The sequence below is a fragment of the Monodon monoceros genome, unplaced genomic scaffold (genome assembly GCF_005190385.1).
Source record: "Monodon monoceros isolate NGI ecotype Baffin Bay Population unplaced genomic scaffold, NGI_Narwhal_1 Super_Scaffold_6, whole genome shotgun sequence".
Classification (NCBI taxonomy): domain Eukaryota; kingdom Metazoa; phylum Chordata; class Mammalia; order Artiodactyla; family Monodontidae; genus Monodon; species Monodon monoceros.
In genome coordinates, this window is record NW_021703783.1 from 55,443,562 (window position 1) to 55,470,290 (window position 26,729).

At 39.8% G+C, this 26,729-nt stretch overlaps 1 protein-coding gene across 2 annotated transcripts; it reads left to right on the top strand.

Annotated features, from left to right (window-relative positions):
* Positions 1-2,764: 2,764 nt before the first annotated feature.
* TMEM19 (transmembrane protein 19) lies at positions 2,765-23,284 on the top strand. Of its 2 annotated transcripts, XM_029206549.1 has the most exons (7): positions 2,765-3,436; positions 5,660-5,773; positions 13,100-13,237; positions 13,613-13,867; positions 14,865-15,074; positions 17,058-17,104; positions 22,330-23,284. In XM_029206549.1, the coding sequence occupies exons 1-7, from the start codon at positions 3,244-3,246 to the stop codon at positions 22,360-22,362; spliced, it is 990 nt and encodes a 329-aa protein (XP_029062382.1). In that variant the 5' UTR covers positions 2,765-3,243; the 3' UTR covers positions 22,363-23,284. The 2 variants fall into 2 exon arrangements, with proteins under 2 accessions (XP_029062382.1, XP_029062381.1); XM_029206548.1 differs by lacking the exon at positions 22,330-23,284 and having other exon boundaries at positions 17,058-18,529.
* The last annotated feature ends 3,445 nt before the right edge of the window (positions 23,285-26,729 follow it).

Sequence of the window (26,729 nt, forward strand, 5' to 3'; positions counted from 1 at the left end):
GGTGGTGGAAAGAAAATTCCGTTTGTTTATTCCTGCCCTCACTGCCCCCTACCGTCTTCCTAATGCCCTTTCAGAATAAGTTGAATCTAAAACAACATACCAGTCTTCAAATTTCTGCCTAGGCTTTTAAAATTTGTGCTCCAAAAGCTTAAAAAAATAAAAACTTTGGGTTCAATGCCAAGAAAGCAGATACGTGCCTATCTCTCAGATGAATTTTCAGTTTAATTATTTAGCTAGTATTTCAGACCTTTTTATGTCTAAATCCTCCATTCTCATGAATTTCTATTTTCACTCTCTTAACCACCACATCTTTACATATTGCCCTTACTTTAGCTTGGTCATTTGGCAATCTCCCTGTCATCTTTTAAGTATTAGCTCTGATGCTCCCTCTCTCTCTGTGGCACTTTTCCTTAACGTACCAAAGTGACATAAGTGCTTCTCTCCTTGAGTCCTGTTTTATACATAACTTGGATAAAGTCATCATCTCATTATAATGTTATTGTCTACACATCTGTCTTCATTTTCTGTGTTCCTTCAAGGCAGTGTGTGTGTGTATGTTTTTTTCTTTTTGGGACTCAGGGGTCTGGCATGTATATATTAGCCATTCTAATATTAGCACATTTCTCTTTAGATTTCACAAAATCTAAATCACTCCTTTGGCTTAGATTCAAAGTGACTGTACATAGAACCCACTGATATTTTCCTAGCATCAGTAAGTGCTTTTTGCCATTGGGATGATTTGTACAATTGATATTATGTATCAAATGTCTATCCCAGAAAACGTTTATGTCAAAGAACACTTAAACATAAATAGGTATTTATATTGTGAAATTTAAAGATTATTACTCCAACAATGAATTTTCAGTCTGTTGCTCTGATTACAATAACAACTCTCAAACTGTAATGTTTTCTGAGGGAAAGTAATCTGTGGTAAAACAATTAACTCTGTTGGAAAGATTTAACAAAAGTGTTCAAAGTTTCTTAACTTCTCAGAGCCTTTAGTGCACTCTCACAGTCCTTTGAGAAAACAAAATTTCTGAACCTTAAATTTGATCAGAGGTATTTTGGAGGGGAGGTGGTGGTGGAGGGTAGCGTACCTACCAATATCTTGAGGAATATAGTTTAGAAAATGCTTAACCATAAAATTCTCTGTTGCTAGAAAGTGGCTTTTAAAGCAAATAGAAAAAGACTGTTGAAATGTTTTCAGATTAAGTCTCTAAACATTATCAGATTGTAAAATCATTGTTTCTTTTTAAAGAATATTTTAACTACATTAATTCCCCCAAATTGTTTCAGCCTTAAGCTCAAATAACTTGTTTTATGAAGAACGACAGCAATAATTGGACACCGGGAAAAAATGGAAGAGAAATATTCCTTTGAAGAGTCAGTCACCAACACTGTTACTATTTACTATGCAATTTTAGCTACGTATTCATGAGAGAGGAAATCATCCGTGACATTCAGGAACTAGCCAGACAAAGCTAGCCTTCATTGTTGTTAGAAGATGGCCTGCACAGCCCATGGTTTCCTATTAGACACAAAAATCTCATAGAACACCAAAATCAGGCAAGATAACCCTGTAACTGTACTAAAGTGAAGGGGGGGAAAAAAGCAATACCAGTTCATAATTTTGTCTAAGCAAAGACAAAAATAAGGTCACTATGCAAACCACAAAAATATTAGGTTTTATTAATAGTAACTATGCCTAATTGTCTAGTATCACTAATATGGGCCAGTCAGCTTTCTAAGGTAATCCAATTACTTACCTGTGCTGAACAGAACCAGACAAAACTTAAGTGGGCACATAATTTCTGCATAAAGACCACATATGCATATAGTAAGAGAAGTCCACTACTGTTTAGTCCTACTTCACAAATTTGGTTCTCAGGTAATTAACCGTATGCCTTATCAAAGGAAAGGGCTTCAAATAGTCTTGGCATATAATACAGTGTGAGTTTTCAAAAAGTAATTACTTTTAGCGGGTTAAAACACGTTTGGGTACTATGTCTGAAAGTGAGTTGCTTCCTCTTTTTACACTGTCAGCAATTAACTGAAAAAGTTCAGAATGTAATGTAATTATCAATTAGTTACTGTTAACCCAGCAAACAAAAATTAATTAAAACGTGAAATAAGCCACAAGATTCATTTGTTTAAGGTGACAAGCCGTTCTGCTTTCTAAGTGAATTGACTGAGTGCACAGACTTTAAATAGGAGAGGTGCGGGAACAATTTCCACAATGTTCCACATAATAATTACTTGAGAATTCAATAGCAGGAACTATGTCGAGCTATCTTTACATTTCCAGCGGCTAACAGTGTCCAGCACCTTACAGGTGCTGTTTTTAAGTGATCTTCTCAGTCATAAAATTCCCTTTCCACAGCCCAATATATCCCCCACCTCAAAGAAGTCCATAATATTGTATGCCATGAACTGTTCACAGACGAAAAAGCATTCGAATCTGATGCTTGACATGGTCTACTGGGTCTAAGTTCACTTGCTTTCATTCATCTATTCTGTTACTGCCTTGGTGGTGGTTTCACTTTTCAGCGTTTGGGTATGTGTTCAAACACAAGACTTTTATAGGTGTTCCAAAGGTCCAGACTCTAAAGAGCATTACAAACGTACACAGCCCTGCCGACGGCAGTCCTCGCTTGGTCCTCTAGACCTTGGAGCCGCCCTTTAAACGCTCACGTAAGCGAGGCGACGCCCACGGGTGGCCGCGGCGCAGGCGCGCAGGAGGCGAGCCACGGGACGCTGACAAGCGGCGAGGAGCGAGCTGAGCTCTGGGTCCTCGGCCCTGGCCGCCTGGACCCGGCCTCTAGGGCTGCGCGGGCGGCCGTCGAGAGGGACCGCACTGCGTCACTCGGGGCTCGCCACCGGGACACCCCAAATTCCGGCACCGCGCCTCGCCTCTCTGCATTTGCCGACCCCCAGCGTCGGCGCATGGGCGGGCGGTGGGGGGCGGAGCTCGCCCTCCTGGGCCGCTGATTGGCTGCCTCCGCTGCCCTTTCACCTCCCGGCTGCGAAGTTCAGGTGTGAAGGGACCGCGGTCTGCGAGCCCGCCGCTGTCTGAGAGGTTGCGGTTTGCTCTCGCAGGGAGGCGTTAATCTCGCTCAGGCTTCTGCGGCAGCGCCCCACCAGCCCAGTTTCCGGAAATAGTTTGGGTTTATATTATTTTCTCGGACGGTGGAAGATGTTGGCATTTATGTTCGCCTCTACACGAATGTTTTGCTGGCAACTTAAATGACTATTTTTCTCAGAAACGCGAGATATTTCCCCCCCCAGGTGTTCATACTGTTATTTTTCATGACAGATCTTGACCACAATACATACAAAAAATACATAGAGATGATAACTAATATAGTTATATTGAGTCTGATCATTTGCATTTCTTTAGCTTTCTGGATTATGTCTATGACTGCAAGCACCTATTATGGTGAGTATGAATGTTCTAAATTGTCTTTCTATAACCTAATCGGTGAAATTTAGAAAGTACCATTGTGAAAGCCAAAACTCATATCTTCTGAATGGTTATAAACTGTTGTGTTTACTTAATTTCCACGGCCTGATTTGCATTTACTAACATGGAAATATGCAGTGCCTTGAACGTTTTAAAGCTTTTAGTAAATGCTGCTTGTCAGAATACTAGTTATACCGGTTCCAAAATGTCTTTTATTTCATGTAATTATTACATCTAGCTTGGTGAAAAATAAATGAGGTTAAACATAATTTTGCAAAGCAATTGCAGTGATGCTTTTAATAAGAATATTAGTAAGGAAGTTTATCAGTTTCATGTGTCCTGTAAAAAATAAAAAGTAAAAATAAATGATGATACAATGTTTACATTTGGAGATTTGGAAGATTTGTCTGCTGTTTGGTCACTGCAAAAGAACAGACTTGTTTTAAAGGCTGAAGCCAATTTGCATAAATATGAGGTACTCTGAACTCAAATCTTTTTTGCGGTACGCGGGCCTCTTACTGTTGTGGCCCCTACCGTTGCGGAGCACAGGCTCCGGACGCGCAGGCTCAGCGGCTATGGCTCACGGGCCCAGCCGCTCCGCGGCATGGGGGATCTTCCCGGACCGGGGCACGAACCTGTATCCCCTGCATCAGCAGGTGGACGCTCAACCACTGCGCCACCAGGGAAGCCCTCAAATCTTTAAGATTTTGAAACTGCCTTAGAGCATAAGTATGCCTTTGTACAAACTTCCTTGGTACCCCTTTATAAAAACAATACCGTTCAGTTCAAAGGAAAAGTGAAAAACAGAGTGAGAAAGTAAACTCTTATAAATGGTTTTATCATAAATGATTACCTTTTTAGACCTTAGTCCTTTTGCAAAAAAACATGTGAATAATCGAGTGCGTGTTCTCCAGGGTACACGTGCTTTCAAGGCTGTTCATTCATAATGATTCCCAGTAGGGGATGAGGGCTCGGGGAGGAGAGGTATGTGAGAAGATTCTCCTTAATGCCAGTATTAACTATGACTTGAACTACATAGAATAAATCAGGATTTGTAAATTGAAGTGACCCCTTGGGGCCAGGCACCTGATGCAGATAAGTGAAGCTCTCCAAGGCTTTACTTTGCTTATTAAACACATGGGAACAGTTTACACTTCTAGAAATAGGATTTTCCCAATTTTTTTTTTTTAACATTTCACCCTCTTTGTCTTGCATTTTCCAATTTTTGATAGAAACCTGGGCACAAGCAATAGTTCACACTTTTCTTTACTATAATCACTCAGCCTTGGTGTTTAAGAATCTGTCAGGAATGGCGGGGACTTTAAATGGGAAAGCCATGACCTGTCTAAAGGAGGTGACTTCTCTACCTGTAGTCAATTCTGCCACATGGGCCTGAACTTCCAGTTTTTAAAACAGAAAACAAGAATCTGGATTTTTATACGAAATTTCCTAAACTTTAAATATTGATTCAAACTGAAAAAAATTATGCTAGCTAAACAAAACATCTGTGAGCTGGATGCAACCTTTGGAAAAATCAGTTGCTAACCTTTGAGTCCTGAGGTGTGTAGCCTGTGGGAGGATTTAAAAAAATCTCTGTGAAAGGTAGAGAGAGGAATAATTGGATCCTGTTAAGAAAGGTATTTGTTCTATACAGTTCTTGAGAATGAATACATGCCTCCTTTCCAAAAAAATAAAGAACCAGAGCTTCATTTCAGATCTCCAAATATCTATCAAATACCCATTATTATAAATAGTTGTAAATGGTTCTCTAAACTTGGACAGGACTTATTTGGTCATTCCCTACTAGGATTGTCTCTCTGAAAATATATAATTCTCAACATGAATATTTTACTTTGGTGGCTTTATCTCAGTTTCTCTACTTACCACAGTATTTTAATCCAGAATGCAGTTATCAAAACTTGCAGCCGGGCTTCCCTGGTGGTGTAGTGGTTGAGAGTCCGCCTGCCGATGCAGGGGACGCGGGTTTGTGCCCCGGTCCGGGAAGATCCCACATGCCGCGGAGTGGCTGGGCCAGTGAGCCATAGCCGCTGAGCCTGCGCGTCCGGAGCCTGTGCTCCACAACGGGAGAGGCCAAGACAGTGAGAGGCCCGCGTACCGAAAAAACAAAACAAAACTTGCAGCCAAAGCTAACCTGTGCAGGTTTCATACAATTTATGCTCTACCTTTATAATTTTTCAGGTAACTTACAGCCTATTTCTCCTTGGCGTTGGCTGTTTTCAGTTTTTGTTCCTGTTTTGATCGTCTCTAATGGCTTTAAAAAGAAAAGTCTAAATCATACTGGGGCTTTAGGAGGTATGTTTTTCTTTTGAATGTTTAACCATATAATAAGTGGTTGCTTATATAATTTAAACTCATGTTTTCTAAATTCTGAATATATGAGCCTATAAATCACAATGTTGCATATTTTAGACAATGATAAAGTTATGCATTACTCAACTTTACTATTCTGTCAAAATTTCAGATACTAACATACCCTTTTAGTGTGATGTACAAATTGAACCTTGTAATTGATAACATCTAGATTAGTAGGATAGACTTTTGAGGACCTTGGTTATTCTGCTCCTGAGTTGGTTTAAATTTTCTGCTAGCGGAAACATTGGAACATTTTTCCTCGAGGTAAAATAGAGGAGCCATTGAGAAGAATAGCACTTTGAAATTGCTATTAATAGCCTCAGGCAGAGTAGTCCCAACTGAGTATTCTTGATTCATTCTTCAGAGTTGAGATGGGGACAGGCCATTTATTTATTCTTCTAGCAAATATTTGTTGAGCAGTTACTGTGTGCCACTCTTCTAGAAACTGGGGATATAGCTGATTTCAGATTTTATGGAACTTTTATTCTTTAGTACAGATAGGTAATAAACAAATAAAATACATAAAACTTTTAATATAACGATAAAGTTTATGAGAAGAATATTAAAGATAATAAAGTGTGTATATTGGGGAATGTGGGGCATTCTTCTGTGGATAGGGTCTGGATTAACCTTTCTTCTAAAGAGGTTGTTTTGAACTGGGACCTGAAGAAGTCAGAAATGAGAAGATCTGAGAGAAGCATGTTCCGCTGACAGAACAAGTAGAAAGGCTCTGACACGTTCAAGCCTGGCTTGTTCAGGCGTGAGAATAAGGCTCATTTGACTGGAAAATAGGAAGAAAAGGAAAAGTAGAGTAAGATAAAGTTGAAGAAATGGGTAAGGGTCAGATAATACAGGGCTTATCAGGACATAGTAAAGATTTTATCCCAAACTAGAATCCCCCCTGCCTTGAACCAGGGGATTGATGGGATCTGATCTGACTTTGGGATTTTCATATCCTACCAGTGTTATAAGCCCCAAGACATGAGGATTCCCCCCGCCCCACCACCAAGTACTTCCTGTAGGCTGAAATCACTACAGGATAAGGATTATTTAGAACTGGCAGGTCTTGAAGCTGCCTACCTAGCCTTCAAAATGCTGATAATCATTAGCCCTAATGCACTGTAGAGACACCCTATCCCCTCTGTGTTCACATACAGCAGATGTTTCATGAAGTTTTATAAACTAGAGCAGGCCTTCACGGAGGCAATATAGCCTGATAGGTAAAAGAACAAGCACTAGAATCAGGCAGGATGAGTTTGAGTAATAGTTATGGCTTTGGAAAAGTCACGTAACCTCTCTGTACCTCAGTTTTCAGAGAAATGGGTTTTTAATATCTAACCTAGAAATTAACACAACATTGTAAATCAACTATACTTCAATTTTTTAAAATTTCAAAAAATAAATAAATGCTTCCTGTGCATAAAAAAAAAATTTAACCTAGAGAAGGACAAATCATGAAAGTAATAAAGCTTAAACTTCATGGCATTTCATTTACAATGGTACCTTTCAAGGTTCTAGGAAGAGCCCTAGCAATGTGCTCTCATGGTCTTCTTGTTTTGTAAATTTTACAGAGGTAAAAGATATTTTTGTGCTTTTTTTTTAAAAAGAGGGCCCCCAATTTATAAGCGTCAGGACCCACAAAATCTTGATCCACCCCTGATTTCATTCTTAGGATTGCAGTAAGAATTAAGTGAGATAATTACTATAAAGTTTTTAGCTCAGAGCCTAGCACATAGCCAACATGTATAGGGTGCTTTTTATTATTAGGCCAGTTCTTCAGAATCATGCTCATTTTCCTTCTTCATAATTGAGATACACTGTTCAAGTTCTGTTGAGAAATTGAGAAATCTGTTGTTAGCACTTTGAAATTACTCATTTATAACAAATAATTTGAGCAATCTCTATTTGAATATAACAATATAAAGTTATGCTTTGCTAAAAATGTCCTTTCTCAGGTAGCCTTGCCTTGGTTTTTCATTGTTCTTGACCTGTGGGAAGAAGCGTCAAGTTCTTCTTGAAGTACTGTCTTCCTTTGGCTTCCATGCTGTATATGATCCTGTTTCTCCTCTTACTTTTCTGATCTCCACTTTTTTTTCTTTCCTACTACCATTTCCTTTTCTGCCTCCTGGCCCTTTGGCCTCTACTCCTCTCCTACCTGGCTTGATTTAGAATTAGAAGATGTAGGAACGTCCCTGGTGTTCCAGTGGTTAAGACTTCACCTTCCAGTGCAGGGGGAGCAGGTTGGATCCCTGGTCGGGGAGCTAAGATCCCACATGCCTTGTGGCCAAAAAACCAAAACATAAAACAGAAGCAATATTATAACAAATTCAGTAAAGACTTTTAAAAAAAAGAATTAAAAGATATATATTTGAATTGTAGCATTGCCATCTGCTATCTTTGTGAACTTGTCCATGTCACGTAACTCCTCAGAGACTCACTTTCTTCATCTCCTATGAAATAGGTCCTTATGGACTTATTGGTGAGGCTCAAACAAGATAATGTGTGGGACAACATATCTTTTTAAACTATAAAGTATTATACAATAAACTCCCCAAAGACACAGAGTGTATCATATTCTTCTGTGTCCTAAGCTTTTTTGAATAGCGCTACATGCTCTTATAATAGTGCTTAGGAAATATATGTAGATTGATTTTAAAACCACTACCCTTTTCCTAATCATTGCATTCTGTGGAATTTTGGTATCTTTTTGTTTGGAGCTTTTTTTTTTTCCTTAAGGACAAAAAACTGTAATGTTGATTCAAGGTATATCATAGTACTTGGGAATACTGTCCTGAAGTATAACTGCAAGTCACTTAAACTTTGTGTTATAATTTTCCCACCCATCAAATTAGAGGGAATAATATTATCTATAGCATTGACTTATCATGAGGAGTCATACGTGTAAAATGCTTAGCACAGGACCTGGCACTCATAAAATAGCAACATGTATTTTATAAATGTTAGTATTGTTTTCCTTCCACAACTACTATTACAGTCATAGGAATTTTACTAAGGTTTGCCATACCATGTCTTTAGTGTGCTTGGGATTGAGAAGAGTTTCAGAACTTCCTCAGGATCTGGGTATTTAGAGTCCTCTGTGACACAGGAACATATACCTCAGTGTTGAAGGAAGAGGGGAGGGGTTGAGGCATTGCTTAGGGTGGACACTGAAGTGAAGGGCTCTTGTTTCCTTGAGAGAAAGAATGCTTCTAGAATAAGGAGAGGATCACATGAGGGTTATGTGAGAATGTACTTGTAAACTGTAAAGCACTGTGCAGGTGATTTGCTCCAAGAAAGTGTTGTCTAGTCTAGTTTTTCAGTGTGTTCCTTTGAACATGTCTGTGTGGACAGTTTGTCATCAGTCTCTTGGCTTGACAAGTTTAAATTTAATTTCACTTGCCAAGACGCTTAGGCTTAATGGTTTCCCATTTTTTTTTATTCATTCATTCAACAAATATTTAGTAAGGGTCCCCTGTATGCCAGACATTGTTCTGGGCACTGAAGACTTAGTAATGAACAAAACAGATAAAAATCCCACTGTCAGAGGAGACAGATGATAAGTAAGATGGGTTTGAGGCATTTAATCCCCAGAAGGAGATGCTGTAAGTGTAATGGAAGTGCACAGCCAATGAGGTGTTGTCAGGAAGGGCCAGTGGTTGTGCTCTGTGTGTTCTCACAAGGATGGCCTTACCTCTTTGGTTATCATAATTCGGGTCTGGCGTTCAGTCTTTTGAAATAGAAACCTCATTCTATCAGGTACCCAGAGTTGATTAGAGCCAAGAAAACTGGTTTATGTTGCCATTGTTATAAGAGACTAATATATGAGCCAGAATGCTACTTTATTAATCTGATAAAATGTAGAACTACTGGGCCAACTGGAATACAAACATCACTGTTCAGACATGTCCAGTTCTTGCAGTCAGACCACTTGAGAAGTCAGATTGTAATGAGAAGGTTGCTTTGGCAGAGTACAGAGTCTGAGAAACAGTCAGTAATGCAAATCCACAGGTCAAACAGTCCTGTCCCTTATATAGTATTTACGTCTGCCAACCTCTGGTTCTCTTGGCCTTCATATTCTATATTTTGGGCTAACCAGCCTTCTTTTGATTCCCATAGTCTTTCTCTAGGCAAATTACTTATAATATAATTGATTAGGTTTGAGTTTATTAAGTTATAAAATTCCAGTCCTACCTTTCCCTTTCCTGTCTCCCAGATATTATTCCCAGGTCCCCTTGGTTGGAATTTTGGGTAACTCTACTCCCACTATCAAAGACATTTGTAGACAGTGTTGTTTTACTTCCCTAGATGGCATCTGCCAGTTATAGAATTTACCTGTTTTAAGCTCAGAAGGCAGCCATAATTCTTGAGTCTTCACAGTCTTTGGGAGCATCCGATTGTTATGCAAATTAACTCCTTAGCACGGACGATTAAAGATGATAGAGGTGGGTTGAAGAGGTGGAAAAGACACCAAGTGGAGTTAGCAGTTACTAATCTAAAAGTTATCATAACTGGGAGATGCAAAAAGTTCTAAGATATTTTTTAGACTACATAAAAGAAATCATTCCTTCAAAGCACATTAGCTTCAATTTATTTCCTCATTCCGAACCTGTCATCAACTTGAACACTGATCACTTCATGTGATATTTTGAGGTGTTTGAAGTAAAAAGGATGTAGATTCCTTTTTGTAGCATATCAGTGTAGGTTTTTTTAGGGCCATCTCACTTTGGGTGTGCTTAAGACTGTGGAACAAATTGTTAACAGTGACTGACCATGGAGAAGGGATGGGAGTGGCGGTGGTGAGAGAAGGAGGCACTTTGACTTCTGTATGTTTTGGCTTTCCCCTCCAATACCCATGTAGTAATTTTGTAATAAATTTTAAAAAATTGAAAAAACTTAAAGGTTGGGTAACATAATAATATTCATCTTTGTTATTATAATAATAACACATAATTGCAATAATAATGATGTTCTTGTTGAGGTTTTGCCACTGTAACTGCCATTATTGCCAATGATATTAGATGACATTTATTACGGGCCTCTTACATGCTGGGTTTATAATAAGCATATTATAAAAATTATCTCATTTAACTTTTCACATCAAGCCAGTGAGGCAGGAATTCTTCTTCTTCTTAATACACCAATGAGAAATTGAGGCTTAAAGTTAGGTAACATCTAGTCATGCAGAAGTAAGTGGAAGAGTCACGATTTTAACTCGAGACTGTTCAACTCCAGAGCTGAAGCACTTTATTTTACTTTATACAGCATTATAGCGACTTCTTGCATTTTCAGTAAAAAAGTACTAAACATAAGTAAAATGCCAATAACCGAGTACCTCTGGATGGATCAATCAGTCAGGATGGAGCTAACCAATAGAAAATTTCCTATTGCTACAGAAATAGGAACCTGGTCCCTTGTTCTATTATTTAATACTTACTTATTAAATACATGGTAACTTATTTAATAATTATTTAATATCTATTCTGTTACTTAGTAGAATTTTGCTTATTGTGTTATTTAATAAAAATAAATCTTCATATAGCAAAACTCAATCTATTTATCTTAAGAGTTCCAGAGAGCAGAAATTGTCAACCATGAACCCCATGGTTGCCACTCTTGGGTGCCACTGATCTGACTACTCAGTGGCAGACTAGCACATTCTCTCCCTGAAAGAAGGAAGATAAAATTGTCAAAAGTGTGCTTGAAAGTTCAAAATCACGTATAGAGAATGCCACCTTTTGTGTAAGGAAGAAGGAAAAATAAGAAAACATGCATATATCTGCTTATCTTCATAAAAGAAAACACAGGAATGATAAACTGGAGAACAATGATGTTGAATACATACAAAGAATGGAAAGAGAGCAAAATATAGAGGGAGGGGCAGAAGGGACATGGGAGGAAGTGACACCTCTCTAAATATACCTTTTTGTATAAGTGTGACTTTTAAAAGCATGTTTAAGAATATCAGTGAAGTTGGGAAGGGGGGGGGATCTAAAACTGAAAGCAAACTAAAACAGATGAACCCAACTGTATTTTAAATGAATACTATAAGCTCACTGAAGGGAGAAAAAGAAAAAGAGTAACTTATGGACCCAGTATTTAACTATATTCTTTATTCCTTCAGTCTGGGGTTACAGGAAGGGGAGAATTACAAATTACTATTTTTAGTAGGTTTGTTTTTGTTGTAGTATGGGTGAAGCAATTCTAAAACAGTTTTTTAGATGTATTAGAGGATTGAGCAGATGAGTGAAATTGTCATTGTTGTTTGAGGCCAGAGTTCTAACTAAGGAAAAAGGCATACAAATATGGAATGGGGAAAAGCAAGAGAGAACCTGTGGAGATAGATTGGAATTGGAGTTACTGGTGTGATCTTGTGATTCCCCAAATATTTATGTGTATGTGTATATACATGTGTATGTGCCCATATATAAGCATGCATATATATGCATGTGTGTATATTTGTATGTGTGTGTATTCACTTGCTTTGTCCACAAAAAGCAAATATACTAGAACACACCATAAGCCTAGATTTTGACCTCTGCTCTCCATTCCCCACTGTAATGAACCAGAGCTCCTCAGAGAAACGGCTGCTTCCAGGGCTGGGGCAAGGTAGGTCTAAGATGAGCCTTGAGCATTTTGTTATGCCCAAAAGAAAAGAAATGCTAAAAAAAAAAAAAAGAGGGAGAGAAGGAGATCATGTCACATGAATGCTTTCTTGAGCTCGTCTATCTTGTCTGATATTAGTATAGCCACTGCTGCTCTCTTTTGGTCACTTATTTGCATGGATTATCTTTTTCAATCCTTTTACTTTCAGACTATTTGTGTCTTTGGATTTAAAGTGAGTCTCTTGTAGACAGCATATAGTTGGACCACGTATTTTTATCCATTTTGCCAATCTCTGTCTTTTGATTGGATCATTTAACCCATTTACATTTAAAATAATTACTAATAAGGGGAGACTTACTTCTGTCATGTTGGAATTTGTTTTCTATATGCCTCTCTCTCCCAGATTTACTCTTGGATGCTCTATTTATTGAATTTTCCTTGTAAAGTAGAAAAACATCCCAGGCTATGGGGGGAAAATGTAAAAAATAGAAACTTGAAAGACCCTATACTGTTTGGTAATATCTTAGTTGGTAAAAATGTAAAGGTATGGGAAATGAACATTTCCAGTTATAATATGAAAATAACTGAAAAAAATCATTCTTTTTTTCACAGCATTAATGTATGGACTAAGTGTAATTTTGTGTGTATATGTGTTTCTTTCAGGGCTCGTGGTTGGATTTATCCTAACCGTTGCAAATTTCAGCTTTTTCACCTCTTTGCTGATGTTTTTTCTTTCTTCCTCAAGACTCACTAAATGGAGGGGAGAAACAAAGAAACGTCTAGATTCAGAATACAAGGAAGGTAGAATGAATTATGTTTAACGTTACTTAAAATAGGAACCTTTATTGCATCTTAACATATCATAAGCTTTTAATCAGAACATGTTTAGACTATTGAAACATAAATTTTATGAGAATTACTTTAGTAGTAGCCTGATATAGTTTATTATTACTTTACCACAATAGCAATTGTAGAATTGTAGAAATACTGAAGTCTATCATTCATTATTATAAAACAATATAGAATGTGGGCAAAGTTACCATCCCACTTTTAGTCATTTATGAAATTTTAGTCATTTTTCTTTTAAGTTTTGGAATGTAAGTTCCTAAAAATGCATGATTTTCCTCCTGAGGAGAAAACATTTTTTGTCCTTTTCATTCCCTTGTTTGTTCCTAGGTGGGCAGAGGAATTGGATTCAGGTATTCTGTAATGGAGCTGTGCCCACAGAGCTGGCCCTGCTATACATGATAGAAAATGGCCCTGGGGAAATCCCAATAGATTTTTCCAAGCAGCACACTGCTTCTTGGATGTGTTTGTCTCTCTTGGCTGCACTGGCCTGCTCTGCTGGAGACACATGGGCTTCAGAAGTTGGCACTGTTCTGAGTAAAAGCCCACCGAGGCTGATAACAACCTGGGAGAAAGTTCCAGTAGGTGAGTCTTTATTTAAGTTTCTTTAAAAAACAAAAATGGGGAGACACAAGAGGGAAGAGATATGGGAACATATGTATATGTATAACTGATTCACTTTGTTATAAAGCAGAAACTAACACACAATTTTAAAGCAATTATACTACAATAAGGATGTTAAAAAAAAATGAACAAAAAGCCTCTTGATTTATTGTGTTTCTTATTTAAAAGCCTTTTAAGAATTTCAGTTTGTCTCCTTAATTGGAAAATTGCTATAGGATATTAAATCGGTGATAATAAATAATATTTGCAGGAAGTGTTATTAATTCCTAGATAAATAATATAGAAACATAGAGATTGGCCCACAGGCTTATCAGTGGGAAAGGAAAAGGAAGGAAATGATACAGTATTTCTTGGGAGCCTGTTATGTGGTTAGTGCTTCAATGTATATCTCATTTCCCCATTATTATCAACTACTACTACTACTAGTACTGCTACTAGTACTTTATCATTGTCTCCTCCTCCTTCCTCTCATTTTCCTTCTTTTCCCCTTCATCATCATTGTCATCATAATAACAGTTAACATATTTGAGTACCTACTATGTGCAAAGCAGTGTTCTAACTGCTCTCCATGGATTACTGTTTACTCTTAATAACCATGTGAATTGGTCCTTTTATTGTTTACATCTTACAAATGAGTAAACTAAGGCATAGAGAAGTTAGGTAACTTAGTTAAGTAACTTAGTTACTTCACCACAGTAACCAGACTTGGAAATGACAGGACTAAGATTGAAACCAGGCAGTCTAGCTCTACTAAACTATTCCACGTCACTGCTTAGAATGTCAGGAGTTACTGAGGAGAAAAGCCTGTTTTCTAAGTAGGATGGTCTTTGGATTGCATCAAAGTGAACCCTTTCTTTAAATTAGTCTTGATTAGATAGGTACCAAAATATTTTGCTTTTTTTGACTTTATGTGTTTGCTGATTGTTAACCAGATGATTTTATCCATGCTCTTCTTTAGGGACCAACGGAGGAGTTACGATGGTGGGCCTTGCCTCCAGTCTCCTTGGAGGGACCTTTGTGGGCATTGCATACTTCCTCACGCAGTTGGTTTTTGTTAATGATTTAGACATTTCTGCTCCTCAGTGGCCAATTATTGCATTTGGGGGTCTGGCTGGATTACTAGGATCAATCGTGGATTCGTATTTAGGAGCTACCATGCAATTTAGTGGTAAGAACATTACCTTATTGTTGTAACTTATTGGTGTATTAAAGAAATGGGAACTCAGCCATGCACACTGGTGGCAGGGCCTAGCTGCTACAAAGAAGATATGTTTTAGACAACACTCATGTTTATGGGCAAAAAATTCGAGGACTGTATTTTTGACTAATTGTATAACAAGTTATTTTAGTTTCTTTTCTGTGGAAAGTGTAGAGCATTACAACAAGGATTTTTAATGTAGGGTTGTTTTTTTCACCCATGCTGTTGACTGTTAAATGCAGTAGTCTGATCATGACACTGAATAAATGTGTCCTTAAAAAAAATGGGAGGACTTCCCTGGTGGTCCAGTGGTAAAGGATCCGCCTTACAGTGCAGGGGATGCAGGTTCAATCCCTGGTCAGGGAACTAAGATCTCACATGCCGTGGGGCAACTAAGCCCACGTGCCATGACTGCTGAGCTCGAACGCGTCAACTCAAGAGCCTGCGTGCCACCAACTACAGAGCTCTAGTGCCCTGGAGCCTGCACACCACAACTAGAGAAGAGAAAACCCGCACGCCACAGCTAGAGAGAAGCCCGCGCACCACAACGAAGAGCCTGTGTGCTGCAACTAAGTCCCTACGCAGCCAAAAATAAATAAATAAATAAATCTTTAAAAATAGAAAGAAATGGGGAAGAAATGTGGAAAAGGAAAAAAAAGAGATGTGATAATAAAAACAATTGCCAAGACACAGGTTGTTGGGCGACCCAGAATGAAAGAGCAAAGTCTCCTCTACCATTTTGAATTTCTCATTCTTTTGTGTCAAATTGATTGAAAGAGAATTACTCCTACAGAGCAATGCGTAGAAGCTATGCAGGGAAGATAGGATAGTGCAGGAGACAGATGCTTTTGCTTATGGGACTTTACCTAATCCCACGGACGCAGAATTTTGGAGTCAGATCATTATAATGTCCCTCCTTCCATTTATTTTCCAAGTCCATTTGAGAAATAATTATTCTAATAATCTGACTATACACATATGATGTACTTTTCTACTGTGACATCATGTTTGCTATCCTCCCCACTGAGTTTTTAGTCCCACTCAAGATATATGAGAGAGTCCGTTTTCTCCAGAATTTTCTGTGCTTTGCATCTAAGGCTCTCCTGTCATGTCAGTGTACTGACATGTTCTGTTAGGTGTGTATTTGCTCCACCCTCTAACCAACCACATTTTCTTCTTTGATTCATCCAGTGAAGAGGCTAGACATCTGGAGAATGGTTCCCTGAATATAGTGCTCCCAATTCTCTTCATGTCCCAAGATAATCGACTTGTCCTTCCACTCCCCTTTCCACCATCAGAACATTTGTTCTCTCAGGTTCATTAGTCTTATCTAGATGCTGAGGAGGAAGCAATCTGATTTTAATTTATACCAAAGGGTTAGTAACCATATATGCACACGCACGTGCACACACACACACACACACACCCATTACACGTTTTTGTAAAGAGCCTAGGTTTTATTCTAAACTGGGCTCTAACTGGGAAGATTCTGATCATATTGAGTGGGTTGGGGAAAAAAATGTGGGCTGGGGAGCAGAGTAGATTCATCTTTGTGTGCCTTTTTTGTGTAAGCACCTTGCTACTCCTGGGTATCCATTGTAGAGGCTCCTATTCTCAGGAGTCTCACAGGTTGGTCTTAGGAGGGGAGCCACTGGGAAGGCAAGCCCTGTCTGCCAGTTTCATGCCATCTCTGCTTTTCAGTTTCTCCCTTCTACTTTGGAAAGAACTCCAGCATTGTTGAGAGAGCAGCATTGAGGTGTATTGAAACCCATTTATTCAAAGAGACCTTTTGTAATCATGGGTTCCGTATCACTCATCATATACATTATCCTCTAAAGTCATTTTACGAATGGCTGAGAATCTTTGAAAGATTATCTCCTTTGGAGGAGAAAGCTAATTTTTTTTTTCAAGTCATTTGGATTTTCCACCTCACTTGCTTCTTTTTCATTGCAGGTTTGGATGAAAGCACTGGCATGGTGGTCAGCAGCCCAGCTAATGAGGTGAAGTACATAGCAGGGAAACCCATTCTTGATAACAATGCCGTGAATCTGTTTTCTTCTGTCCTTGTTGCCCTCTTGCTCCCAACAGCAGCTGCTTGGGGTTTTTGGCCCAGACAGTGAATTTTATTTCATTTACTAAAGTTAAAACTTCGGTAAATTCAGCTAAATTTGCAATTCCAAGTCTCATCCCAAGAAGAGTAATTGTAATGACAAAGCAGAAATGCCAGCTTCTCCTCTATTCCATTACAATGGAACTCCACGTTTTTCCTCTCTCTGAACTCCATTGTAACAACTAATATCTTTTTGGTGAAAGACAAGGCTCATAGAATTTATGCATATTTTTCTTCTGCTGAATGGAACTTGAGCAGTGAAACTATAATGTCCCTATATATTGAACTGAAAGTTCCTGCATGGTAGATATAAATTTTATTTTGTTTGTTTAAATCAGTAAAGGGACTAAAAGTAATAAAATTTTTAAATGGCTCAGTTGTGGCAGAGAAATGTCACCATGCCAATTATCCAAATGTTGTATCTGTTTTAAGTATTTAAACCGATGTGTGTGGAAGCCTGAATAAGTGTAGCATCCTGGACTTCTCCCATTACTTGCCATTTATTATTGTAAAAAGCGTGGAGTTGGGGCGGCTGGGCCCGTGAGCCATGGCCACTGAGCCTGCACGTCCGGAGCCTGTGCTCCGCAACGGGAGAGGCCACAACAGTGAGAGGCCCGCGTACCGCAAAAAAAAAAAAAAGTGTGGAGTTTGGTTCCTGGTGAGCTGTGAGGTCTACTCCATGTTTGTTCTTCCTTCCTCAGGGTTAGTGATGAAGAAAAGTAAATGTCTTTTTCATGTGACCATTAGAATGCATGAAAAAAATTTATTTTTAGGTAAAGGAAAAGAGATACGTCTAAAAAATATGCACCTTACTATATGTTTTAGTTTGTCTCTGAGCAGAAATTATCTTGAATTTAATATTTTTAATGTATTTTCTAGCTTTCTTTGAAATTTGTCTAGGAATCTGATTTACACTGGCATCTTGACCAGTTAAAGAGTCACTGGAAAATTATTGCAATTATTATTTCATTTGCTGTCCTAGAATTCACTGGAAAATGCTATGATTTCCTATTATGTACCTTCTAAGTTGTGCTCTCCTTTACATATAGCCTCAAACAAAGTGAATTCTACTTTTCAGTTTTGTTCTTCACTTTGATGTACGTACTAAAGGGGTTTAACATGGTATGGATTATTGTGCTAAAGTATTTTGAAATATTTCTCATGTGATTTCCATACCTTTCTTCCCCTTCCCCTTTTGCATTCATAAAAAAATTGAGGAGAGATTGCATGAATAAGCCACTGTCAGAGTGGAGAAAGCTTTATTTTCTTTGTTGGTGACCCTGCTACAGTGATTATCTAGAAATGACTTGGTTAAGGAAGAATTTTTTTTTTTTTTTTTTTTTTTTTGCGGTACGCGGGCCTCTCACTGCCGTGGCCTCTGCCGCCGCGGAGCACAGGCTCCAGACGCGCAGGCTCAGCGGCCATGGCTCAAGGGCCCAGCCGCTCCGCGGCACGCGGGATCCTCCCGGACCAGGGCACGAACCCGTGTCCCCTGCACCGGTAGGCGAACTCCCAACCACCGTGCCACCAGGGAAGCCCCAGGAAGAATTTTTTAAAAAACAGTTGACACACTTAAGCCTTAAGCCAAGAAACTCAGTGGGTCGCAACCCATCTGCTTTGTGTATACATTCGCATCACCTGAGCATCTTTAAAAAAATTACTTGTGTCTGGGCTTCACCCAAAGATTGTGTCTGGTCTGGGGTACAGCCTGGGTACTGGGACATTTTAAAGCTCTGGCTGCCCATTAGAGTCATGTAGGGAGTTTTTTAAAACGCTGTTGTCAAGGCTCCTTTCTAGACCAAGTAAATCAAAATGTCTGAAAGTGAGACCCATGCATGGGTCATTTTTAGAAAGCTCCCTCCCTGGGATAGTCTAATGGTTAAACAGGTTGAGAACTACTAAATAAGAATATCCATACACAAATGTCAAATCATTGTGTTGTACACCTGAAACTAATGTTGTATGTCAATAAAAAAAGATAAAAAAGAAAAGAATATCCTATACCTAAAAGTCTCAAAAGAGTGGGAATTTTCATTTTTATGCAGACAACTATTAGCAGCAGTGCAGTGTGCTGTCTTTATGGATGGATAGCTTCTGGTAATTATACAGTCTTACAGCTACATCACTTACCAGATCATTCCTGTGGCAGTTTTTTGGGCAGCCTCTTTACTCCTACAGCTGTTCTAACATGCCTCTTTTCTCTTTTCCTGGAGATTCATCCTCATAACATACTTTGGGGCAAAAATACTCATTGGAGCCATTTGCGGTTTGGTAGAATCACCACATCAGTAACACTTTGGGGACATACTGCTTCACAATCCTTTGTTTGAAAACCTAGGGTTAGTTGTGTTTTAGAATCAAAATTTTTCAGATTTTAGCAAGTGATAGGGTACCTATAAAATATTTTACTCAATAATCCCGAAAGAGGGCTTCCCTGGTGGCGCAGTGGTTGAGAATCTGCCTGCTAATGCAGGGGACACGGGTTCGAGCCCTGGGAGGATCCCACATGCTGCGGAGCAACTAGGCCCGTGAGCCAAAACTACCGAGCCTGCGCATCTGGAGCCCGTGCTCCGCAACAAGAGAGGCCGCGATGAAGAGTGGCCCGCACTTGCCACAACTAGAGAAAGCCCTCGCACAGAAACGAAGACCCATCACAGCAAAAATAAATTAATTAATTAATAAACTCCTACCCCCAACATCTTCTTTAAAAAAAACAACCAAACAAAAAAATCCCAAAAGAATCTAGGATGGCACCCATTATCAAATGCAAATACCACCAATAAGTGTGTTAACTAAAGACTATGAGAGCCTCAGATCAGGTCAGATCAGTTTTTGTCGCAGAATTTAGGAAGAAACTTTCTGTTTTCAGAGCACTTTTGGATATGATAAGTGTAGATTTTTTTAAAAATGAAGCACTTTTTAAAAAAACTTATATGTATCTTACTGAAAGAGTAAACAGTTTGTGTAAAAAACACTTCTCATGGAAAGAGCTCCATGTAGCTGTATGATAAAATAATGTGTACTACTGCCTACCTAGGCAGCTTACAGGCATATATACTACTTCTTGCCATACTGTCACACAGTAGAAAAGAGCAAGGTGTATGTGGCTCAGGGCAGCTCCTGAAGGAGAGCTTTGAAGACTTGTCAAATGGAGCCGACAGAACAGTGAACTGCTACAACAGGTCATTCCATTCCTAGCTTTTCTCATTACTTGAGTTATCTATGCCTCAGCCTAGGGGCATATGTCTCTTTCTTTACTTTTTTTGCCTTATGCGGGCCTCTCACTGTTGTGGCCCCTCCCCTTGCGGAGCACAGGCTCAGCGGCCATGGCTCACGGGCCCAGCTGCTCCGCGGCATGTGGGATCTTCCCGGACCGGGGCACGAACCCGTGTCCCCTGCATCGGCAGGTGGACTCTCAACCACTGCGCCACCAGGGAAGCCCCATATGTCTCTTTCTTATTTCTAACTGCTTTACATGTAGGATGCTGGCTTCAGAAATGCCAGCCTCATCCCAATTAGGTATAGGCCTAGTATAGAGAAAAATCATGTGCGGTGACATATTGCAGACTTTGCCACATGCCTGCAATATGAACAGCTGCCGCATGTTTGCATAGTGGGTGACCTGGAGCCCCCATCATCTCATGTTCCTGATGCCATCGCAACGAGAAAAGACTGTACTTAGCTACCAAATCCCAGGTGGCTTGCACGTGGTTTAAACATGAAAACACAATTATGCAGCTTAGCTATGGAGTACTGTTGCTATAACTCCAAGTGGAACATTTGGAAACTGAACTGAACATTTTAAAAATATGTAAGTGTTTAATATATGTATGTTTGTTAAGTTATTTGACGCTAATCAGTTCTCCCTTTAAGAATCACTGAAAGTTGATAATCAGGAATATATTTCTGGAAGAAAATTAAAAATTAAAAAAACAGTTTAGCTACCTGAATTTCAGAGGACTGAGATGACGCCAGCATTTCTCAATCATGTGATGCATGTTTAATGGCTTTGGAACTAAGGAGTCAGGAACTGATTGTAGAAGGAGTGAGGGTGAGGCCAGGTTAGCAGGGCAAGGCTCCTGAAATTATTTTCCCTGCCAAGACTAGACATGTTCATTCTTTTACATTTATCATAACCACCCCCTTCAAAACTTATTTTATACATGTGGCAACTCTTTTTTTAATGTTTGGAGTTTTTTCTCTTTTTTTTAAATGCATAGTTAATACCCAGAATCTATCCTTCTTTTTAAAAAATTACAACATTAGAGGTAAAACTAAAATATGCTTTGCCTCCACTCCTCAGCAAACCTAGCTTTCTCCCACCTTCCCCAAGATAACTACTGCTAGAAATTTGAGATATTTTCCACGTAACATTTGTTTTGAGTGTACTTTAACATATATTCTTCTTTTTTTTTTTTTTTTTTTGCGGTACGCGGGCCTCTCACTGTTGTGGCCTCTCCCGTTGCTGAGCACAGGCTCCGGACGCGCAGGCTCAGCGGCCATGGCTCACGGGCCCAGCCGCTCCGCGGCATGTGGGATCTTCCCGGACCGGGGCACGAACCCATGTCCCCTGCATGGGCAGGCGGACTCTCAACCACTGCGCCACCAGGGAAGCCCTAACATATATTCTTCTTAATCAGTGAAATGTTGTTATAATTTGTACTATCATTTTGCTGCTTCAAGTCAGGTACTTACACCCAAGAAAAACCTGTTTAGGAAAAAAGATTAGAAGGATGTATACCAAAACATTAATGTGTTATCTGTTAAGATTACAGATGATTTTTATTTTTGTTAAAGTAAATAATTTTAAGTTTATGGTATATGAATTATATCTCAATAAAACTGCTATTAAAATACTTATACAAAAATAATTTTAAATACTTTCCTAAAAAGTCTACAGTCAAATATGTTTCTTCTACAAATCAAAAAATGCTCAAAGTAAACAAAATAATCTCTGGGAATAACCCCTCTTCCCCACTACCCTTCCCCATTGTTATTTTAAATGGTATTCCTTCTCTTTATAAAAGACCTTATTAGCAGTGAATTTAAAAGTAAAATGGGGTTTAGCGCAACATAAATCCAGTGCAACATTCTCTTGGTGTCTCTATGCCTTAGGCACTGTGTCTGAAGCTGGTGAATCAAAGATGAAAGAGGGCTTCCCTGGTGGCGCAGTGGTTGAGAGTCCGCCTGCCGATGCAGGGGATGCGGGTTCGTGCCCCGGTCCGGGAAGATCCCACATGCTACAGAGCGGCTGGGCCTGTGAGCCATGGCCGCTGAGCCTGCGCGTCTGGAGCCTGTGCTCAGCAACGGGAGAGGCCACAACAGTGAGAGGCCCGCGTACCGCAAAAAAAAAAAAGATGAATGAAACAAGGACTGTGCCATCCATGTGCGATAAGAGAGGGGAAGACAAATGTGTGTAACTAGCATGTTGAACAAATATGACATGTGGTCTGTGATTTTTCAAAGTGACTTTATTTTTTTCAAAGTGACTTTATTTTTGTCTTCTACTGGCCCTTTAAACTTCCCATAACCTTATATAAAAACTCCAGCAAGCCATGAACATTTCTTCTTATTCTTAGAAACAGGTAGGAGAACAGGTGAACTGTGAAAGAGCAAAGAACCGTGTTCCCCTTTCCCACTGCAGGCTTCCAGCTAAAGCAGGTCCAGGGTGAGGGTTGGAATTTGTTTTTCTTTGGTTTTGGGTTTGGGTGTTTTTGGCTTTTGTTTTTTACCCAGGTTTGGCTATTCTAAATGCTGAATTGAGACTTTCAGTAAACTAAAATTTTGCTGATGCTGGTTGACTGTTTGCCCCCCAAATTCATATGTTGAAATCCTAACCCCCCAACGTGATGGTGGTAGGAGATGGGGGACTTTGGGAGGTGATTAGGTCATGAGGTGGAGCCCTCATGAATGGGATCAGTGTTTTATAAAAGAAACCCCAGAGAGCTCTTTTGTCCTCTCCACCACGTGAGGACACTTGAGAAAATGGCCATCTGCAACCCAGAAGAGGGCCCTCACAGAATCTGACCTTGCTAGCACCCTGATCTTGGACTTCTAGCCTCCAGAACTGTGAGAAATAAATTTCTGTTGCTTATAAGTCACCCAGTCTCTGGTATTTTTGTTATAGCAGTCGGAACAGACTAAGACACTGCTGTACAAGTGGGAAGGGAGATAGAGGCAGGAAGAAGATAAATCTGTAATGATACTTTTGCCTCTCCAGGCATGGCAGATGGCAAAAGCTGGTGATATTGGATGAGTCTGGTATAGAAGGTTAAAATTGGTATTAGCTTGGGGGTGCTTTTGTGGGCTATTTGGAGGTTTCCTGCTGAGCCCCTCTTTTACAGTTCTTACACCAGCAGATGCATCTCTAGTTCAAATGGTTGCTTGCATCAGTTATCTATTAACGCAGACCACCCCAAAACTTAGTGGCTTACAGCAAAAACTGTTTTCTCAGTTTGTGGCTGGCTGTTTGGGTTGGGCTCAGCTGGGCAATTCGATTTTACGTGATGTCAGCTGGGCTCACTCACCCATGTTTGCAGTCAGTTGACAGGTCAGCTGGGAGGCTAGTTTTGATGGCCTCGTGTGTATGACTGACACCTTGATACTGACTCTTGGCTGGGCTTACGTGACCCATCTGTCATCCTCCAGTAGGCTTCTTGATGACACAGGCGTTCCAAGAAGGATAAAGTAGGGGCTGCAAGTTCTCTCAAGGCCTAGCCTTAGAAGTCTCATGATATCATTTCTGTGGCAATTATTGGCCCAAAATGTTAAAAGGCTACTTAGATTCAAGGGGTGGGGAAATGTACTCCACCTCATCATGGAAAGAGTAGTAGAGTCACACTGTAAAGGAGAAAGGTGACAGATGTGATGCATTGGGGGCCATTATTCTAACAAACTACCACTGTTACTTCTCAGCTCCTGGGCATCTAGCCTCTTTCCGCTGTGGTGTTCTCACCTCTCAGGTAACTGTATTGGATAGGATTCAAGACAACCTCATGATAAGGTTTCACCAGGTGAACTTCATGTGCTCCATGGGGAAAATCCCTTGCTTTGACAACCTCTGAAAGTGCTAGCCAATCTCAGTGCAATCTCTGGCTTTACCATCAAAGAGGAGTCAGGCACTTTCTTGCCCCCTGGAGTCCCAGGTAGGAGTCAGCCCCCAGGATGAATGTTGGCTTTAACTTTCTCAGGCATGAGTCAGGCACGGGCCATCTCTCTCTCTCTCAACTAAACGAAACACTCTCCAAAGGTGCACTTGAAATTTCGTCCCCAGGTTGGGGACTCACAGCCCGGCTACCACTCCCTCTAAAGAAACTGTTCACTACTCTCCTCACAGAAGCTTTCTCTTCTCTGGCCCCATTTTATAACTCTGGTCTGGCTGAGGAGTCTAGGAGTTATGCAACAGGTTGTCAGGTTCTCTATGGAAGGGTGTGTGTGTTATCCTTACTTTAGTCTCCTGATGTCAATCATAGTAGCATCTCCATCAAAACCAGGCAGTTAGAATCATTTGCATCCTAACACCATGTGTTCACATATGTTACGATGTGTGGCTAGCGTATAGCAAGAGTATGACAAAGGCAGTGAGAACCCTGCCACTAGCTGCTTGGGTGATGTGGGAACACCTGGCAGAGAACATTAAGTGGGACATTACAAGATGAGTAAAAGTTTGCCAAGTCAAGATGGTGGGGACTCCCTCCCAGAGGGTATGACAACACATCCAAATACTGAATTGCAAAGGGTGTGACATTTTTGAGGGGAAAAAAAGTTCGCTGTGACTAGAGATTAGGTAGAGGGAAGTTGTATGAAATGAGACTAGAGAGGTAGTTTGAGATCCATTTGTAGAGGGCCCTAATACTAGCTATATGACCTTGGGGCAAAACATAGTCTTTCTGTATGGAAAATGGGGTTAATAGGCATACTTCAGTTTCACATATTGTTGATATCAAATCAGTCATGTGAGTGAAAAGCCTTTGAAGAAATCATGTGTTGTAGGCAGAATAATGGTCCCCAGAAGATGTCCATGTCCCAATCTTTGGAGCTTGTGACAACCATACCTGGCAAAGGAGGCTTGCAGACGTGATTAAGCTTAAGAACCTTGAGGTCGGGAGATTATCCTGGATTATCCTGGTGGATCCAGTCTCCTCACATGCGTCCTCAAAAGTGGAAAACCTTTCCTGGCTGTGATCAGAGAAAGATGTGACAACAGAAGGAGGGTCAGAGAGATGCCGGTTTTGAAGATGGATGAAGGAGGCCACAAGCCAAGGAATGTGGGCAGCCTCTAGAAGGTGGAAAAGGCAAGGAAACGTGTTCTTCCCTAGAGCCTCCAGAAAGGAAGGTGGCCCTGCTGACACCTTGATTTTACGACTTCTGACCTTCGGAACCGTAAGGTAATAAATCTGTGTTGTTTTAAGTCACTAAGTTTGTGGTAATTTTTTCAGCAGCCACAGAACTGATAGACCATGTCAGCTTTGAAAGACAGCAAAATGCAGCACAGGCTCGGAGCTAGACTGTCTGGGTTCAAATCCTACCTCTGCCACTCACTAGCTTCATGACCCTGTTTACTTAACCTCTCTGTGTCTCAGATTCTTCATCCATAAAATGGGGCTATTGTTGCCGTGAGGATCAAATGAGTTCAGTCTTCTGACATACCTAGCACAGTCTCTAGCATATAATATGCAGTCCGTAAATGTTATCATTACTAGTTGACACATCTAAAGTGCCATGCAAATGCAAGTTGCTTCTACTTTTATATTTGGTATTATTGTTATTATTCTATGAAAAAGATAACTCCCAATATTATATGAATGAACTGGGTTCATGTAATTCATTTTGCAAGAGAGAAGAAAAGTATATTTTTTTACATCAAAATATATTAACCAAAACCTCATTCTTAAACTTTTGGGATGATTTTTCTCCTAATGAGATAATGGGTGCCTAATAGTAAGTACAAGTCTCCCTATGCTGTTTAGACTTATTAAGGTTATTTCCCTACTCATGCTTCATGCATCTGGGCCATCTGGACTATTAATAGTCATATATCCTATGCCTTTCGATATCTCCATGTTATTCCACACATTCTTACTAGAGGGTTCTTGCTTCTGTTCTGGCAGGAATTTCACTGGCATCTGTGAGAAGACATATGTACTTCCACATGATAAATTAGATCCTTGAGTGATAGGATTATGGAAAATAACCTCTGTGTCCACTTTCCAAATTCCTTTACTCTTTTACTTAATTTCCACCTCATATTCCCACCCCCAAATTCCTACCTTTAGAGCCTTTGAGGGAAGAAACAAGAGCTATTACAAAAAGTAGAAGGTGCTGTCTAAATATCCAGATCACCATGGTCCCTTCTGGGCTTCCATCTGGTAGAAGAAGAGAAACATCAACTAGCTTGAGAGGAAATGTCTTTGAGCCATCTTTGTGTCATACTTGCTGTCCCACTTTCCTTAAGAACTGGATGGCTCTCACCAATTTTTACATAATGACAGGTTAAAATGTGCTCCTGTAAGATT